We start from the raw sequence: 19283 nt of genomic DNA on the forward strand, positions 1-19283 counted from the left end.
ACCATTCATGTTTGGGGTTGCTTCTCAGCCAAGGGAGTGGGCTTATTCAAAAATTTACCTAAGAACATAGCCATGAATAAAGAATAGTACCAAAACACCCTCCGAGAGCAGTTTCTCCCAACTATCCAAGAACAGTTTGGTGATGAACAATGCTTTTTCCAGCATGATGGAGCACTGTTCCATAAGGCAAAAGTGATAACTAAGTGGTTCGGGGAACAAAATATCAAAGTTTTGGGTCCATGGCCAGAAAACTTGGACATTAATCCCATTGAGAACTTGTGGTCAATCCTCAAGAGGTGGGTGGACAAACAAAAACCCACAAATTCTGACAAACTCCAAGCATTGATTATGCAAGAATGGGCTGCCATCAGTCCGGATTTAGCCCAGAAGCTGATTGACCGCATGCCAGGGCGAATTGCAGAGGCCTTGAAAAAGAAGGGCCAACACTGCAAATATTGACTCTTTGCATACACTTAATACAGTTGTCAATAAAAGCCTTTGAAACTTATGAAATGCTTGTATTTATACTTAAGTATACCATAGAAACATCTGACAAAAATATCTGAAAACACTGAAGCAGCAAACTTTGTGAAAACCAATACTTGTGTCATTCTCCGAACATTTGGCCATGACTGTATATGAAAGGAATACATCCATTTAAAAAATGACTATTCACAAATGGAAGGCTTAAGAGCATAAAAGACCCCTCCCCCAAATCATTATATAACATAATTATTCAATTGTACTGACTTAGTTGTTTAGAAATGAATGCGATTTAATTATTATGACAAACTAATTTCAGGGCAAACTATTAAAAATCAAACAACTTGTTGGTTAAGTAAGAAGAAATGATACATAGAGCAAAATAAATAAAAAAGAAAGACTTTTAGTCTTTTACAACTCATGTTGAGAATCCAAAACCCTAACTAAACCTCAAGTTCAAAAGGCAATTGAAGTAAAAATATAACAAAATGAGCAACGATTAACTTCACAGAAAAAGGTCTAAACTACAATTGGGTCTAGAAAGAGTTTTGCAACATAATCTTAAAATTAAGTAATCTAAGTAATGGAGGCCAGAAACACAGCAACAAAAGCAACGTATGCCATTAAAAATGTGCAGGAAGTGCTAACCACACATAGTCCTTTCCAGAAACTGCAGCCCTAAAGATTGCAGACCCGAGGTGCCTAATTTGGGATGAAGCCCCATGCCTACAGACTTCAGACATAACTGAGGGTAAGGAACCCAAAAAAAAACAAACAAACAACTAACATAATTAACAACAACAACATTTATTTATATAGCACATTTTCATACAAGAAAAAATGTAGCTCAAGTGCTTTACAAAATGAAGAATAGAAAAATAGAAGACACAATAAAAAATAAAAATAAGTCAACATTAATTAACATAGAATAAGTAAGGTCCGATGGGCAGGGTGGACAGAAAAAACAAAAAAAACTCCAGATGGCTGGAGAAAAAAATAAAATCTGTAGGGATTCCAGACCATTAGACTGCCCAGTCCCCTCTGGGCAATCTACCTAACATAAGTCAAACAGTCCTCTTTGTATTTAGGGTTTTCATGGAAGGACTTATTGATGATGGTCACGTAGACTTCTGGCTTTCAGTCCATCAATGTTGGTGCATCATGATGCTTTGAGTAGGAGGTGGTGGCGCAGGCCGCCACCACAAAGAAACTGGAAAAGAAACAGAAGAGAGTTGGGGTCAGTACGGATTTTAGAGCCACTAAGAATAGTTATTATAATTAATTGAACATACAGAGTATCAGTATTAAGTTAAAGTAAAGTTATGAAAAGGCCATGTTAAAGTAATGCGTTTTCAGCAGTGTTTTAAAGTGCTCTACTGTATCAGCCTGGCGAATTCCTATCGGCAGGCTATTCCAGATTTTAGGTGCATAACAGCAGAAGGCCGCCTCACCACTTCTTTTAAGTTTAGCTTTTGGAATTCTAAGAAGACACTCATTTGAGGATCTAAGGTTACGATTTGGAATATAACGTGTCAGGCATTCCGATATATAAGATGGAGCGAGATTATTTAAGTCTTTATAAACCATAAGCAGTATTTTAAAGTCAATCCTGAATGACACAGGCAACCAGTGTAGTGACATCAAAACTGGAGAAATGTGGTCGGATTTTCTTTTCCTAGTTAGGACTCTAGCAGCTGCATTCTGCACTCGTTGCAAGTGATTTATGTCTTTTTTGGGTAGTCCTGAGAGGAGTGCGTTACAGTAATCTAGTCTACTGAAAACAAAAGTGTGAATTAATTTCTCAGCATTTTTGTCAGCATCAATGATATAAGAGGTCTAACTTTGAAAACTGTGAAAAAATGCTGTCCTAGTGATCTGATTAATATGCGATTTTAAAATTCAGATTACAGTCAACAGTTACCCATAGGTTTTTTACTTCCGTCTTAACTTTTAATCCTAATGCATCAAGTTTATTTCCGATAACCTCATTGAATCCATTATTGGCAATTACTAAAATTTCAGTTTTCTCTTTATTTAGTTTGAGAAAATTACTATTCATCCATTCAGAAATACCAGTCAGACATTCTGTTAGTGAATCAAGAGAATCAGGGTCATCAGGTGCTATTGATAAGTACAGCTGTGTGTCATCAGCATAGCTGTGGTGACTCACGTTGTAACCTGAGATAATCTGACCTAACGGAAGCATGTAGATTGAGAAGAGCAGCAGACCCAGGATCGAGCCTTGTGGAACACCATATCGGATATCTTGTGTCTTTGAGATGTGATTACCACAACTCACAAAGAATTTTCTCCCTGCCAGGTAGGATTCAAACCAATTTAAGACACTGCCAGAGAGGCCCACCCATTGACTAAGGCGATTTCTAAGAATATTGTGATCAATGGTGTCAAATGCAGCACTCAGATCTAAGAGGATGAGAACAGATAAATGGCCTCTGTCTGCATTTACCCGCAAGTCATTTACTACTTTAAAGAGTGCAGTTTCTGTGCTGTGATTTGTTCAGAAACCTGACTGAAATTTATCAAGAATAGCATGTTTATTGAGGTGGTCATTTAACTGCATAATGACTGCCTTCTCTAGAATTTTACTTAAGAAGGGCAGGTTAGAGATGGGTCTAAAATTTTCAAAAGCAGAGGGGTCAATATTATTTTTCTTGAGCAGGGGTTTAACTACAGCAGTCTTAAGATAGTCTGGGAAGACCCCCGTATCTAATGACGAATTTACTATGTCAAGAATATTGTCAATTAGCATGCCTGATACTTCTTTGAAAAACCTTGTTGGTAAATTAAAGCAAAATTCATTTTGCTTCACAAGACAAAGTCATTGTGGCACTGATGCAGCACAAACAACTAATATATAAGCCTGGACATTTAAAATATAGTCATAGGAAACAAAGAAAAGGGTTTGCAGTCTTGTTATTGCTTATTACTGATGCATAGAATATGTTTATAAAGTATGCTTTTTAACCTGCCAGGCTGCATTACAAAATGTCTGATTTTCAGTTAACGTGTGGGCATCTCCCCTTCTTTTTGACACCTACTGCATGCCCTACCTACCTGGAAAGGGGTCTCTTTTTGAACTGCCTTTCTCCAGGTCTCCTCCATTTTTTCCCTACAAGTGTTTTTTGGGAGTTTTTCCTTGTCTTAAGAGAGTCAAGGTTGGGGGCTGTCAAGAGGCAGGGCCCATTGCGGCACTTCTTGTGTGATTTTGGGCTATACAGACCCCCGTGACCCTATAGTTAGGATATAGTGGGTTGGATAATGGATGGATGGATGGACAAAAATAAATTGTATTGTATCTCCTTTTTCGGCATAAATTTAGAAATCTTGACCACTGAACTATACAGTTAATTTGAGACACAAGTTTTTATTTTTTATTACAATGTGTGGAAACTGTGACTATTTCTAATTTCACCCACCCTGAGCCAAGAAACATTCCTATTAATGTGGCACTCATTCAAGAAAATGTGAGGTTTCTAAACTCTCTTGGGACCTCCCCCAACTGGACAACATGCCGAAGAGCGTCCCGAAGTGCGATCACCGCGTCTGTGGAAGACTGTTTATCCACTGCCTGAGCAACAGAAGACTCACAGCTCTGCTGCGTCTCGCCATCAAAGCAAACAAAAAAGATCTCGATGGGTGATGTACGGAACATTGTAAATGCAGGGCACAGTATTACTGTACTTAGCCACTAACCTGACCACAACCCTGCCTGACTGCTGTGTCTGTGTATAGGAGAGTGGCAGATCCTGCTACAATAAATAACCCTGCTGTTTCTGTTTCAAGCTGAATTAAGCTTGTTTCGCTAAAGTACTGAAATTCCGCCTCATGTTTTGGGGTGTAAGACAGGGACTTGTAGTGCGACCATGATCTTTTAGGATTTGCTTCTGTGGTGCTTCACTGCAGCAATGTGAACCTGCTGTTGCCTTGCCCCGGCAATGGAAAAACAATCTTCCACTGACTCGGCAATCATGCTTTGGAATGCACTTTAGCGTGTCATTCCCATTGGGTAGGGGGTTCCCAAAAGAGTTCAGAAACCTCACAATATGAAGAAGAAGATAAAGATGATTCGGCTTCTGACTGTGCTGGCCACAACATGCTTCCACATTTAGGTAGTGTTCCTGTTGAATTCATCCCACCCAATTGCATAGCAGTGCTTCAGCCATTGGATATGGGCATCATTTGTACCCTGAAAGTGTATTATGGCAAGGAAATACTGAGAAAAATTCTCGTCAGCATAACTTGTAGACAGGAGGAGATTGCAATTAACGCGAAAGAAGCTATTGAGATGATTGCAAACGCCTGGACCGAAGTTAAAGAAAGCACTGTAGTGACAAATACAGAATCTCATTACTACAAAATTTTCATTACAACTAAATATTTTTTAGGTCCCTGGGAGTTCGTTGTAATGGAATTTTACCTGCATACATAACACAATATTACACAATAATTAATAAACACTATAAAATACGTAAAACACAAATGAAGCAAAACCAAAAACAGTTTGATTGATTAATACAGTATGACATTTGAACAAAAAGACTAAATCAGCTTGAGCCATGGTGTCAAGCTGTCCCATAACAATTGCAAATTAGGACCTTCTCTCCCCATTGCATCTCTTTTTTTTTTATGTCACACACAGAGAATTAGAGTTATATATAGGGTGGCCCAAATGTAATTATGCAATTTTCATTACGCTATAACTTAAGTTTATTTCATAAAAAATCGGCCAAAAAATCCCGGACCATTGAGAAGTATGCGAACTGACAACATGAAGAATCGTCCCTGCATAAATCAAAGTCATCCAGACGATCTGGATCTGCATAATTAGATCTGAACCACCCTGTATTTAGTAGGTTTCAGGTTAAATCACTACTTATATTTGGCTTCTTTGTTCACACTGTTTGGCTTCATAACAGGCCCAGTTTGTTTTTTACTAAAATTACGAATCTTGTCTGTGGAGCCAAAGCCACAGAAATGCTTTTCTTCCACTGGTTAAGTAAGGAGGAATCTTCAAATATATTTGAGTAAGCAGTGTGTCATCCTCTGCAATGCCCCACTTCTTGTTTTTTTTTTTTCTCTTCATGCAAGGTGAAAAGTTTCCAAAATATTAACCTTATTCTATGTTCTTGTAGTGTTGTTAGCCTTTTGAATAAACTGCCATTTGTGGTTTTATTGTTTTAATACTACCATATAACCACTTTTTCAAAGCTATATTCAATCTGGCAATATTTCATAAATAATTTATGTTAAAACTAATAAAATGCATCTCCTTGTTCCCCTTCAGATTTTGCTGTAACAATGCTTCAGTTTATGAAGGATATCCCCGAAAATTCTATTGTCTTGATGGCAACCCATGATGAAGGAAGTACCAGGTGTGAATTGCACATGTTTATATGAGAAAGTTGGTATTGAAAGTGACTGAGCATTATTCAGAGGAGCATCTGCTCGAGAGAGATAGCTGGGAAGGCTGTCTAGTTCTCAAATGCTATCATTACAACACAGTGAATATGATAACATGTTGAAAGTGGCATCTTAACACAAACACAGTGCAAGAATGCTGGAAACAGATTTCACATTCTTAAGAATGACTAAACTGACAGCAACATCGCAGCATAACATTGTCACTTCACAACATTTGGACTTGTGTTCATTTAGTGGCTCGGTACTCCCTGTTTGGGTTTTGTATGTTTTCCTCATGTTTTTTCTTGCAGTTCCTTTGGGTTTAGAAAGAAATCTGAATAGGCACAGTGTGCTCGAGTGTCCCCTGCTTCTTTTCGTGCCCACTTCAGAGGGCACATAGAAAAACTGGAATGATAAATGGTTTACAGTAATTAAGGGCATACATGTGCACAGTATATAAAAGGTAGTTATTTAGCAATGCAACAGACATTTTTTAAATCTACATGCTTTAAAATATGTGAAAAACATGTATGTCTTCTTTCCTGTTCAGGCTATCCAGTGATATTAAGACAGAGATTACCAATCTTGGGAGTAAGGAGATTCAGAAGATTGCTTTTCGATCAAGTTGGGTGTTTATAGGAGCAAAAGGATTTGTGCTTCCTTCTAACATCAGATCCGAACAGGTAATATATTACTGATTAGCATACTTTCATTATATGTAATTTATTATTAATGTTGTACTACAAGCATTTAATGTTATTTCTTTCAAATTTGCATAGTGCTAATGTGTAGTTGTTTGGTGTTTATTCAAATTGTTTATTTCCTTTTTTCCTCCAATGGCTAACACAGATAAATCATTCTGACCAACATAAAAACAGGTATAATGGCTGGCCAGCAGAAGTCCAAATAGAAGGCTGCATTCCAAGGGCATATCAGTGAAGTTACTATTGTGGCAATTCTGATTCAGCAAAGTTAGAAAAACACTATTAATATTCCAGATGCTACATGAATTTGTCTTTACTAAGGGTGAAACTGCACTGCCATGCTGCCTTTGGCCCTCACCAAACTCAGGAATTAATGTTTAATTTTAAATGTGTATCTGTTATATGGAGCAGACCTTGAAAATGTTCAGAAGTAAATGAAGACGTACAATATATTGTTACTGTTCTGATCTTAAATCATCTGACTTTAAACAATGTTTTGGTGTTTATATACAATACAGTGATTCCAAGATGCTGTTGAACATAAGTGTCTAAAATAATTAACAGATACATTTGTGGGTACTGTTCACACAACATAAGATTAACAATCTGTATTTGCATTTCAAAAAATTCAGCCATTGTCAATTAAAAAAATATTACCTCACTAATTCCTACATATTTGTTTTTCTTTGATGTCAAAGTAAAAATGAGATACAACATTTTGCTCAAAATATTTGATTTGTGCAAAGTGTCCAAGGCTGTCGTGGATATATCTGGGTCAACAAGTAAATTAGTACCTCAATAATAGTCATTGGCAGATGAAATGCCAAAACTGAAACCATTCAGCTAAACCCAGCTGTGGATTATATACTTCATATACAGTGCCTTGAAAACATATTCAGCCCCGTCACCTTTTTCCACATAAATGATTTCTAAAATCCTTGGATTTTTGATTAATTTGATTTTTTTTTTCACAATGCTGTCAAAAAAAAGAGAGAACTGTAAGCATTAAAAATTGAATTTCAAAAACTGAATTGAAAACAGTTTGTAAGAATGCATCACTTTGTTCAGTTATTGGTTGTACCACAGCTCACACTTACAACAGTTAGAAGTCTTTTTGGACAAGTCTGTATTACGTTTGCACATGATATAGGAAGATTTGGCCCATTTCAACCTTGCAAAATTACTCAATCTGTGTCATGTAAGTTGGGGAGTGGAGATGGACAGCAATGTTTATATTGAAAAACAAAGTTCCTCTCCAGTTTACATTTTTTTGGCAGAGGAGAGCAGGTCTTCTTTCAGGATTTGTCTGTATTCTGTAGCATTTTCTCCCCATCATTCCTCACCAGAGTGCAACTCCCTGCTGCTGCTGAAAAGTGTCTCTACAACATGATTCACATCAGCTGGCCGATGTGTAGTGTAGTGTGTATGCGACTTCTAAAACCAGTTGTTTGCTCCAGTGATGATTTAGATGTCATATTACACAATCAGTTGTTTTGTATTTTAGATTTGTAATTAATGTAAACCACTTTCCCTTTTCACATTCACTTCATTAAAGAGTATTTTTTTGTTGCTCACTACCAAAATAAACAAAAAAATAAATCCACCGTGATTCAATGTTCTTTAACAGAGTTTTTCAACCCAATGGGCCGTGGAAATAATAGTGTGGCTCACCTGGGTCTGAACCTGAGAGGGACAAGCTCCTTGGGTGGTGTTGACATGAATGTAAATATACTCTCATTTGTAGACTTTGTATAAATATATGTAAATGACGTTTTGGTGGTGACCAAAGGGTGGCAGTAGTGAGCTAAGTTTGTTAATAAAGTTTTTCAGTTTTTTGTATGCCTGAGACTGAACGCTTCCACGTGTGTTTCATTGTGTGTTTCATTCCTCCAGAATTATATATATATATTCGGTCTAGTATTATTACTTTACACGCCAGAACTGCTGTGGCATTAGTTTCTGCTAACAGGTTATGGGCCCAGAGTATTTGTTTTACTCGCCGAAAGAAACATCGCAACATACCGCGTGTCCGGTGAGAGTTTGTGTGATATACTAGAACCATGAGTAGACGGGTCGCCGAGTCAAGTAGTCGATGGTCTCGGCTAATTTTTGATGGAGATGAAAAGAACTATGAGCTGTGGGAGACAACATTTTTGGGCCATCTTCGGTTGCAAGGTCTGAAAGATACAATTTTACAAGAGCCCGCAGCCGACGAAGACGGTGCCAAGGAGAAAAATGCGGAGGCATATGAAGAATTAATCCAGTTCCTCGATGATAAGAGTTTATCGCTGGTGATGCGAGAAGCAGCGGACGATGGACGAAAAGCATTAAAGATTCTGAGAGACTATTATGCAGGTAAAGGAAAGCCACGTGTAATTAGCCTATACACAGAACTGACCTCACTCCGAAAGTTAAGTAGCGAAAGTGTGACTGAGTATGTCATACGTGCGGAGACGGCCATCATGGCATTAAGAAATGCAGGCGAAACATTGAGCGATGGACTATTAGTAGCAATGGTTTTAAAGGGACTGCCAGAATCATTCAAACCATTCGCGATCCATATTACGCAAAGTGAAGTGACCATTCCTTTTGCGGAATATAAAACTAAATTACAGAGTTATGAAGACACTGAAAAGATGCACGCCACAACGTCCGACGACAACGTGATGAAAGCGCGAATACAACCAAGTGCGAAACCTGCTTCGGTGAGTACGAGTGACCGGGGAACCGAGAGTACGGATATAGTGTGTTTCAGATGTGGTCTAAAAGGACACAAGGCAAAAGCATGTCAACGCAAACAATGGTGCAGCTGGTGTAAAAACTCCACACACCGAGACGCAAACTGCAGACGGAAACGGCGACACGACAACGCGAGACAAGGTTCAAAGGAGATGAGCGGCAAGGAATATGCATTCCAAATGAGCGACAGAAGCACGGGGGTCCAACCAAGACACGACATGAATATGACTGGTCGATACCGGGGCAACCTCACATATCGTCACGGATATAACAAAGTTTAAGACGTTCGATAGTTTCCAAGCCGAGACGCACTGTGTAGAGCTGGCCGATGGCACGAGGTGCCATGGAGTCGCGGAGTGCAGAGGTGATGCAGAGATCTGTTTGATGGACAGCAGAGGACAGCGCCACGCCACGACGTTGAGACAGGCGTTGTACATCCCCTCCTACCCGCAGGATATCTTTTCTGTGAAAGCAGCTACTTCCAACGGAGCAACTATTATCTTTAAGCAAGGAAAAGACATCCTCCAACACAGAGACGGTACAAAATTCCATATTCATGAGCATAACAGACTATACTATTTACAAACAGTAAATGATAAATGTGATGATCAATGTAAGGGCTGTCATGACATGCAGACATGGCATGATATTTTGGGGCATTGTAATTATGATGATATTCAGAAATTACAGGGAGTTGTTAATGGTATGACAATCAAAGGTAAACCAGACAAATCAGTACTGCACTGTGAGGTATGTATCCAGGGAAAATTTGTCCACACACGTAACAGAGAGCCAGATGTAAGACCCAAAACAGCTCTTGAGTTGGTACACACTGATCTTGCTGGACCAATAGACCCAGCGTCTAAAGATGGGTACAGATTTGCATTGTCGTTCACTGACGATTTTTCCAGTACAATTTTTGTGTACTTTTTGAGAAATAAGAGTGACACAACATCTGCAACAGAAAAATTTCTTGCTGATACTGCCCCATATGGGCACATTAAATGCCTTAGATCAGACAACGGCACAGAATTCACAGGGAAGAATTACCAGGCACTACTCAGCAGAAATAGGATTAGACATGAGACCTCAGCTCCATACTCGCCCCATCAGAATGGTACTGCTGAGAGAAATTGGCGGACATTGTTTGACATGGCAAGGTGTATGCTGATAGAGCGTGAATTACCAAAAGATTTGTGGACATATGCAGTACAGACGGCAGCTGTAATAAGAAACAGATGTTTCAACAGGCGTACAGAACAAACACCTTACTTTATGCTGACGGGAAGGCGCCCTGACCTCTCTAGGATGCAAAAGTTTGGGACAGGACAAGAGAAAGCTTGATTCAAAATGTGAGAAGGGAATTTTTGTTGGGTCCGGCTTACATGGTTTACTATCCTGAAAATGGGAAGGTGCAGAAGCACAGGTTAGTAAAATTCGTGACTAAGACTATTATAGAGCGGGAAACTCAGACTGACATTGATGATTTGGAAATGTCGAACAGAGTTAGCAAGACCAGGCAAAACACTGGTGTGAGTTCTGGGCACGTGCAGGATCAGGTTCCAGTAGATAGTCCTGAGACAACAGACCAAACACAGGTAGATGATACTGTTAGTGAGTCCAAGCAATACCCCTCCCGAGTAAGAAAGAGACCTGCTTATTTAAATGATTATGTATTGGGAGAAGAGAGTGATGACCAAGTTCTGTCTAACATTGATTTCTGCTACAGAGTGATGTGTAATGTACCCCTCTGATTCAAGGAAGCTGTTCATTCACCAAACTCAAAGGAGTGGTGTAATGCAATGGATGAAGAAATGCAATCCCTGAAAGATAATGACGCATTTACACTAACCAGCTTACCTGAGGGTAAGAAAGCAGTGGGGGGTAGATGGGTGTATACAGTTAAGAAAGACGTTGATGGGTCTGACAAATTCAAAGCACGATTTGTGGCCAAGGGATATAGTCAGAAAATGGGAATTGACTACGAGGAGACGTTCTCTCCTACTGTCAATAGATAGATACTTTATTAATCCCAAGGGGAAATTCACATAATCCAGCAGCAGTATACTGATACAAAGAAACAATATTAAATTAAATAGTAATAAAAATGAAAAGAATAAAAATAAAATTAATGTTAGCATTTACTCCCCCGGGTGGAATTGAAGAGTCGCATAGTGTGGGGGAGGAACGATCTCCTCGGTCTGTCAGTGGAGCACGACAGTGAAACCAGCATCAGAGTGCTAATGCAGAAAGCAGTACAGGAAAACCTAATCTTACATCAGATGGATGTAAAAACTGCTTATTTACATGCACCAATAGATTGTGAGATCTACATTGAACAGCCAGAGGGTTATGAGGTCAAATGTGGCACAAATAACAAGCTGGTGTATAAATTGAAAAAGTCATTGTATGGACTAAAGCAATCAGGCAGAAATTGGAACAAAATGTCGCATGAGTGTCTAACTGAGAATGGGTTTGTGCAGAACGCGGCTGATCATTGTGTTTATACAAAGGAAACAGGAATTGAGAAAGTGATCATGATTGAGTGGGTGGATGACTTGATTATTGCTGCCAGTGATGAAAACGCACTGAATGTAGTAAAGGAAATGCTCACTGAGAAATTTAAAATGAAAGACATGGGTAAGCTGAAACATTTTCTTGGTATTGATTTTGAGCAAGACAATGGATGTGTGAAAATGTCACAAAAGAGGTATGTGGAAAAAATCTTGGAAAGATTTGATATGCAACACTGTAAGCCAAGAATGACACCCTGTGAACAAAAGTTGAGCTACACTGGTGATGCAGAAATGATGCAGAATGTCAGGAAATACAGAGAGGCTGTAGGCAGCCTTATCTACCTCACTACATGTACAAGACCTGATCTCAGTTTTATTGTTAGTAAACTGTCTCAGTACTTTACTAAGCCAACAGAGGAACAGTGGTGTACAGTTAAACATGTACTGAGATATTTAAAAGGCACATCTGAGAAAGAACTGTGTTACAGGAGATGTGACGATGATAAACTGAGACTATATGCATACAGTGATGCGGACTGGGTGGCTGATGTAGTCGACAGGCGCAGTATAACTGGTTTTTGCGTGAGTCTTAATGAGAATGGTCCTTTGATTTCGTGGAGAACCAAAAAGCAACCAACTGTTGCACTGTCTACTTGTGAGGCAGAATATATGGCTTTAGCTGCAACCACACAGGAATGCCTGTACCTAATGCAGCTATTAGAAGGCATTGATGAGCACCAGAATGAACCACCTATAATATATGAGGACAACCAGGGTGCGACTGCACTGACAAAGAATCCTGTGAGCAGACAGAGATGCAAACATGTGGACATAAAATATCATTTTGTTAGGTCTTCATTGAATGATGGAGAAATATGTTTGATCTATTGCCCAACAGAACAAATGGTGGCAGATGTAACGACAAAGCCTGTGACAACATTTAAGTTGATTAAATTTGCCTCATTTATGTTTGGAGATTAAAGGTACACAGAAGATTGTACTTGATGTAAATAGAAGTTAATTTTTCTTTTCTGATGATGGTAACGATATGAGAGCAAGTGGGGGTGTTGACATGAATGTAAATATGCTCTCATTTGTAGACTTTGTATATATATATGTAAATGACGTTTTGGTGGTGACCAAAGGGTGGCAGTAGTGAGCTAAGTTTGTTAATAAAGTTTTTCAGTTTTTTGTATGCCTGAGACTGAACGCTTCCACGTGTGTTTCATTCCTCCAGAATTATATACTGTATATATATTCGGTCTAGTATTATTACTTTATACGGCAGAACTGCTGTGGCATTAGTTTCTGCTAACAGGTGGTCGAGACCTGACTAAGGAGGACAGGCATAAAAGCAGCTCCGTGATCGGAGTGTTGCAGACTCAGCCTTTAAGACGAGTCTCTGGGCTGCCTGAGTTTGTGGTTACTAGCGAGTATCTCGGGCATACGAGATCGCGCGGGCAAACGACGAAGCAGATGCCCACCAAGTGCGAACGCTGATCTTGGACTGGCTTCTTTTTAACCAATTTCTCCGGTAGTCCCGCCCCCTGCGGACATTCGAGCACGTGTATGAGGTGTGACGTGTTTGTGGTTAGTAGAACAGTGGTGCTGTGTAGGGGAGGTAATGACAGAAAGAGCGAACCGTTGTTTGGAGTTACTGTACTCCGCTGAACAATAATGAAGCAAAACGTAAGGACGTACGTTCCACAAACCAGGTAAAACAAATGGGAGTCAGTCACATTTCCGAACACGAGGAGTTACAGTGGAGGAGATCAGAAGAGGACACAGACGCTCAGCTAAAAAGCCTGGCATGGTTGCCAGAGGGCTGCAGACTGCTCTTAACGAAAGGCAGGAGGTGCCCAGGTAACGTCAGTGCGGTAAACTCGTGAAGGTTTGTTGTAATTGTTTGAAGAGAACAAAAAAATCAATGTCTGTTGTTAGTGAGGAGGATATTACATTTATAGCTTGATGGGTGGACATACTGCACTTAGAACACATTTTCATGAACACAAAAATACATAATTAGAATGTTTATATCATGTCACATTTAAATAATAAATTGAAAAAAAAAATGTCATTAAAATTTAACAAATTAAAATGTATTCATGCATACAATATTCTTCTTAAATGCATTTACCATGAAAATATATTTTGGTTAATCTAATATTTACAACACAAACTCATTGGCTTACATATAACGTCTCTAGTTTTTGTCACTTCTCGGTTTTTCTGATCCAAATCTTAGGCGGCCTGCCTTTGCCCACTTTTTTTTTTTCTTGCGCAACCCAAGGCATCATCCCGCGGCAGTTCTCCATCTTCCTGACATCGCCGCAGACAAACCCAGAAAATTCAGAAACACACACGTCATTCAGGCTCCACGTTTTGACAGGGCTTTGACAAACTGCTTCACTAAACCGACCTTAAAATGAAGGGGTTGCTGGAGCGCTTTAGCTGGAACCAGCAAGCTACAGTACGTCTGATGAGGTTTCTGGACACCACGCTATAGCTTTTGTTCTATCTGGCCACTCCATCGGAACCCAATGTCAGTTCCTGGCCCTGCTGTTAACAAAACTATTGTAATAATCGTGACCTGTTTTTCCATATGAACAACTGTAAACTTGCTTTTGCTGACCCCTGTATATACTGCAACAAACACCTAGATGGAAGTTAGCCCAATAACGGACACACTTATTCGGCAACAAATAGCTTACAGCAGCGTTCTAACGTTCAAACTCGCAAACGCCCTGTCACTTCACTATGCAGGCTATTCCACTCTCGTATGGCGTTATTTCAGTGCCACTATTCTGAGCACACGTAAAAAATATTGAGCGCACGTAAAAAAAGATTGCAAGTGCAAGTGTTGCATTTTGAAGAGAAATTTATTTTGAGCGTACAAAAGCTGAATTTGAGTAAACAAAATTCATTGCTGCGTGCAAAAAATGTATTTTAGTGTTTGCGCTTATCCATATACACACACACAATAGCACCCCCTCTCGCTCAGTTTTTTCATTTGCGCTTGCTCGCAATGTGTTGCTTGCGCTCACAACATTCTCTGCTGCGAGCGCTCAACTCTCTGTACACCGTTATAAGTGTGCCACAAAACCAACCAATCACAGACTTGGTTTCAAAAATTCTGATTGGCTCTTACGGTCTCCAATCAGCTCGCTAGCTGCTGCATTCCGGAAACAGTCCGAAATGTAGCTAAATCCAGCTAAACTCAATTAAACCCCAATTTGCGGATAATATCTTTAATTATTTTATATTTAGCAAGTTATCTGTCAGCTTTTACTGAAAAAAATGACCATCCTGACTCTATTTTTTGAATAGTAAGGCTTTAGTTTGGGGTGAGGTGTTGGAGATTGCTGAAAAATGTCTCCAAGGAGTGAGGGGAATATGATAAAGTCGTGTGAATGGCTAAGATGATGTTAAACGCGAGGACTAATCTTGGAAGCGGGGGCTTTATGTCCTTTTGCGAGTTGAAACTGCTAGGAGAGACGGCTGTTCTCTTACCTTGCAGATGGGCGTGTTCGAAGCCTGCTTGTGTGGAGACTCATTTCGTCGATCCTACCACCGGCGTCGGGCTATTCAATCCCGAGAGAGAGAGAACGGGAAGACCGCCTCGGACACGCCCCCCGGGGCTTTTGCCTGCTTATTTGCCTTCGAACTTGGATATTTAATCACGCTCTGTTCCCGTTCGTGGAGTCTCAGTCACTCCTTTGCTATAGATTTCTTCCTCTTGTCACCTAAATTCCTTATTTCAGTTATATATGCAGGTGCTCTAAATCTATATGCAACAATATCATCTCTTTAATCGCAGGCGACAGACAGAACAGTCCCTTGAACACGAGGTCATGTTCCATCTCTGGCATGTTTTTCCTTCCAAATTAGGTGTCTTGCTCCCCACTTCTGAGTTATTCAATAATATTCTCTTTGACAGGAATGCCCTCTGTGCAAGAGTAGCTCGCGTGGGTGCAGTGCGACCCCCTCTGCCACCACATTTCGGGTCTCCATTCGGCAAAACGAATATACGTAGTAGTAGCCACTACCACTTTTCAAACGTCCTGGAATCGTTTGCTGTCTTTTTTCCACTTTTATTCTTGGCCTTTTGTGCCCATCGCCCTTCTTCTGCCTCCACGAGTCCTCTTTTTTCCTTTGTTAGCGAACATCAATCCAGTTTAATTTCAGTTTCAACACACGCGAAAAATAAACAATCAATTAAATATAATTACAAACAAGTGAATTCAGTTAAACAAGTGCACGATCAAAAAAAGAAACCTACCACAAAGTGCAGTCTACCTACTCAACAATAAAACATACTTTAACAATTAAAAAAGAAACCATCCGTGCATTAACATACAATAACAGTTAGTGACGGATTGAAGTTTTACTTTTAAACTTTCATTCTCTGTCTCTAGACTACTGACCCTTTACACTTTTGCATATTCTGCTGTTGATCTGCTAAAGTTATTTTCAATCTGGTTGTTATCGTCTGCTTTAGTGACCAGTTCAACTTTTCAGCTATCCAAAGGTTGTACAGGTTATACAGTAATCTTGTTGCAAAACTTTTCTCAGCAGCTCGCACAAAGTTTTCAGCCCCTCCATACGCGGGGACGCGCAGCTATGCTGAACTCCTTCGTCCGTCAGCTCCCCAAAGAGAGAGAGAGAGAGAGAGAGACGCACACGGGAACGCGCAGCTGCTCGCTCTAACTCTGAGACACGGGCACGCGCAACACCTCTCATTGTCTGTTCAGTTTGAGGTCTGCAGGTATTGACGGAGGTTTACTGCCTGCTCGTTCTCCAGAGATCTTTGAAGCTGTGCGTGCAGCTTCTGGCATTGCCTGGCCGGACCCCTGTTCTTTGCCTCAGCAGTTTGAAGCAGTAATTCTAGTTTCTCTGCTTTTCCAGTTATGCAAAGCTGCAAACTTTCGTGGAGTTTCCAAAAGGTGAGCTGGTCTGCTAGTCTTGACTTCCTAGGTGCCCCTGGCACTCTTGCATTCACATTCTCTTAATTGCACTTAAAATGGCAAGTCCATAGCTGCGTTTTATAAAGGGGGCACCTAGTCTCTCTCAAACAAGTTAAGGAACACATTCTGCCTCAAGTGACTGGGGTGGGGATGTTTAATGGGAAGGGCGCCAGTAGCAGTGACACAGACCAGTGCCCTCTACAGGCACAATTGTCTCTCAGTGATGTTTCTGTTTGCTTCACTTCCAGGGCACTAGGCATACCAGGCATGATAAGATGTATGCCACTTCAACAGGGCCCATCAAAATGGAGACCCAAGAGTCAACATCCATCCATCTTCTTAGCCTACTTATCCAGGCAGGGTCAAGGGGATGCTGAAGACAGCTGTCTCTGTCAATGCAGAGGTCCGTTTTGAAGGTTTCCTGCAGCACTTTGTCTTGCCCACGAGTATTATGGGGGTTTCTTTGCCCTGACCAGACTCCTCATTGCAAAATTTTGAATATTAATTAATACTTTGATACATATTAGTATAAAATGTACTACTAGCTTAGCAAACAGCTACAACAATTAGTAATCAACTTTAACTCTTTCATGTTGATGTCGACTTTTGTTTGAGAGTAGTAAGCAACTGCAAACGGTGACAAAACCCTCCATTACCTTTTACTTCACCAATCTTTGCTAGAAGGAAAGTTAAATTCGTTGGTTTGACCGAGATTCCCATGTGCTTGCGGGAATAGTGAAGAGCAAACAATGACAAAAATAGCATCGACATCTGGTGATATATCAAAGTGAATGCACAAAGCAAACTACTCTGTGGACAACATTTTGCATATTATCGCTGAATTGGACTCTGACCTGTCGGACATCGATTCTCATGCACGTGATCTGGAGATTGAGATCAAAAAATGAAAGTGAGGTACCGACATCAGCTGATTGATCTCCAGCTAATTTTGGTGCCGAACACGTCTGTGTAGATGAAGACCGGTACAAACCAGACTGCATTGCAATGTGACTGCGACTGCTGCTGCCGTCCCCGCCGCTGTCACATGAAGACAGCCTGGCAGCCAACCTGCCACGCATTCCTGCCAGCCGTCTTACCGCCCATGAGCATCTCGAGCCACAAGAGAACATGAACTGGCGGACACAGCACCCAGCAACTGATATTTTAAATAGATTTATGTGTGAGACCCTTGCTTTGGGTGCTTTTCAGAAAACTGCATGTTTTGGTGAAAATATTCAGCCCTCAAAGAGTTAAATGACTTTGCTGACATGTAGGGTTAGTTTTTATAGAATTTATGTATGCATTAACATATACAGTTGGCTTTCTGAACAAATTTATTAAAGTGTTAGGTTGAAATAGAAGAAAACGTTTACTTGATGTCAGATGCTTATGAAATGATGAAGTTTTCAAGAGTCAATCAATAGTTCTTACTCGAACCAGCAGCAGCGAGCACATCACACCCATCCTGCTCCGTCTTCACTGGCTCCCTGTGTCTTACAGAATCGAATATAAAATTCAACTAATAACCTACAAAGCCTTAAATGACTTTGTGACAAACTACATCAGTGATCTTCTCCATCACTATGTGCCTGTGTGCCCACTAAAGTCCTCTGATTCTGGCAATCTTGCTGTGCCCCACACTAACCTACACTCCATGGGTGACAGGGCCTTCAGCTGTATAGCGCCCAGACTCTGGAATGACCTATCAAAATTAATCAGGTCAGCTGACTCCATGAATTCTTTTAAAAAACAACTCAAAACTCATCTGTTCAGGAAGGCCTTTAGCTCTACTTGACTTTATTACTCTTCTCTCAGTTTACCTCTCTGTCAAGATGCTCATGTAACCTGTGTGTGTGTTCTAGACCATCAATTATGTTGTCTGTTAGGCTTTCTCTAAATTTACTATCTTAATCTTCTTTATTTATTTGTCTGGTTTGTACAATGCTATATACTGTATACCCTGCCATTCTTTCTTAAATTCTGTGAAGTGCCTTGAGCATGGGAAAGGCGCTATATAAATAAAATGTATTATTATTATTATTAATAATAAAACAGTATAACTTTGTCAGTTCCAGTCTTATATTTTATAGTGTCATTCTCACCATGCCCTGTCACAAAGAGTGCACACGACTGAAGAATAGTACAAGTTTGGAAAAAGTTCTGTTTAATAAAAAAAATAATTTTATATATATATATATATATATATATATATATATATAAATCTACTCTCTATATATAAAATCCTAAGCCTAAAAGTGCAATGATTTTGTGCAATGATTTTATGTGACGTTTTTATGTTACGCTTTAAATTGGGCTTATTTTAAAACCTACATATATATCTTTGGTATCATTCTTTCAGAATTTATCAAATTTTAATGTGATGTTTCATTTTCAGATTCTTATTCCATTTTTAAATTATAAACTAAAAAATATCAAGAACTCATGTCCTGTGAGAC

The 19283-nt window shown here is 39.8% G+C and overlaps 1 protein-coding gene across 6 annotated transcripts in view; it reads left to right on the forward strand.

The window, feature by feature from the left end:
* The window catches only part of LOC120523298 (protein FAM3B-like), a 41326-nt gene extending 32870 nt beyond the window's left edge, over positions 1-8456 (forward strand). For all 6 annotated transcript variants that reach the window (XM_039744506.1, XM_039744505.1, XM_039744504.1 and 3 more), the window contains 3 exons: positions 5789-5876; positions 6455-6587; positions 6754-8456. In XM_039744506.1, the coding sequence (XP_039600440.1) occupies positions 5789-5876; positions 6455-6587; positions 6754-6843 (311 nt within the window). In that variant the 3' untranslated portion in view covers positions 6844-8456. The remainder of the gene's footprint in view (positions 1-5788; positions 5877-6454; positions 6588-6753) is intronic.
* The last annotated feature ends 10827 nt before the right edge of the window (positions 8457-19283 follow it).

Source organism: Polypterus senegalus, chromosome 2 (genome assembly GCF_016835505.1).
Source record: "Polypterus senegalus isolate Bchr_013 chromosome 2, ASM1683550v1, whole genome shotgun sequence".
Taxonomy (NCBI): domain Eukaryota; kingdom Metazoa; phylum Chordata; class Cladistia; order Polypteriformes; family Polypteridae; genus Polypterus; species Polypterus senegalus.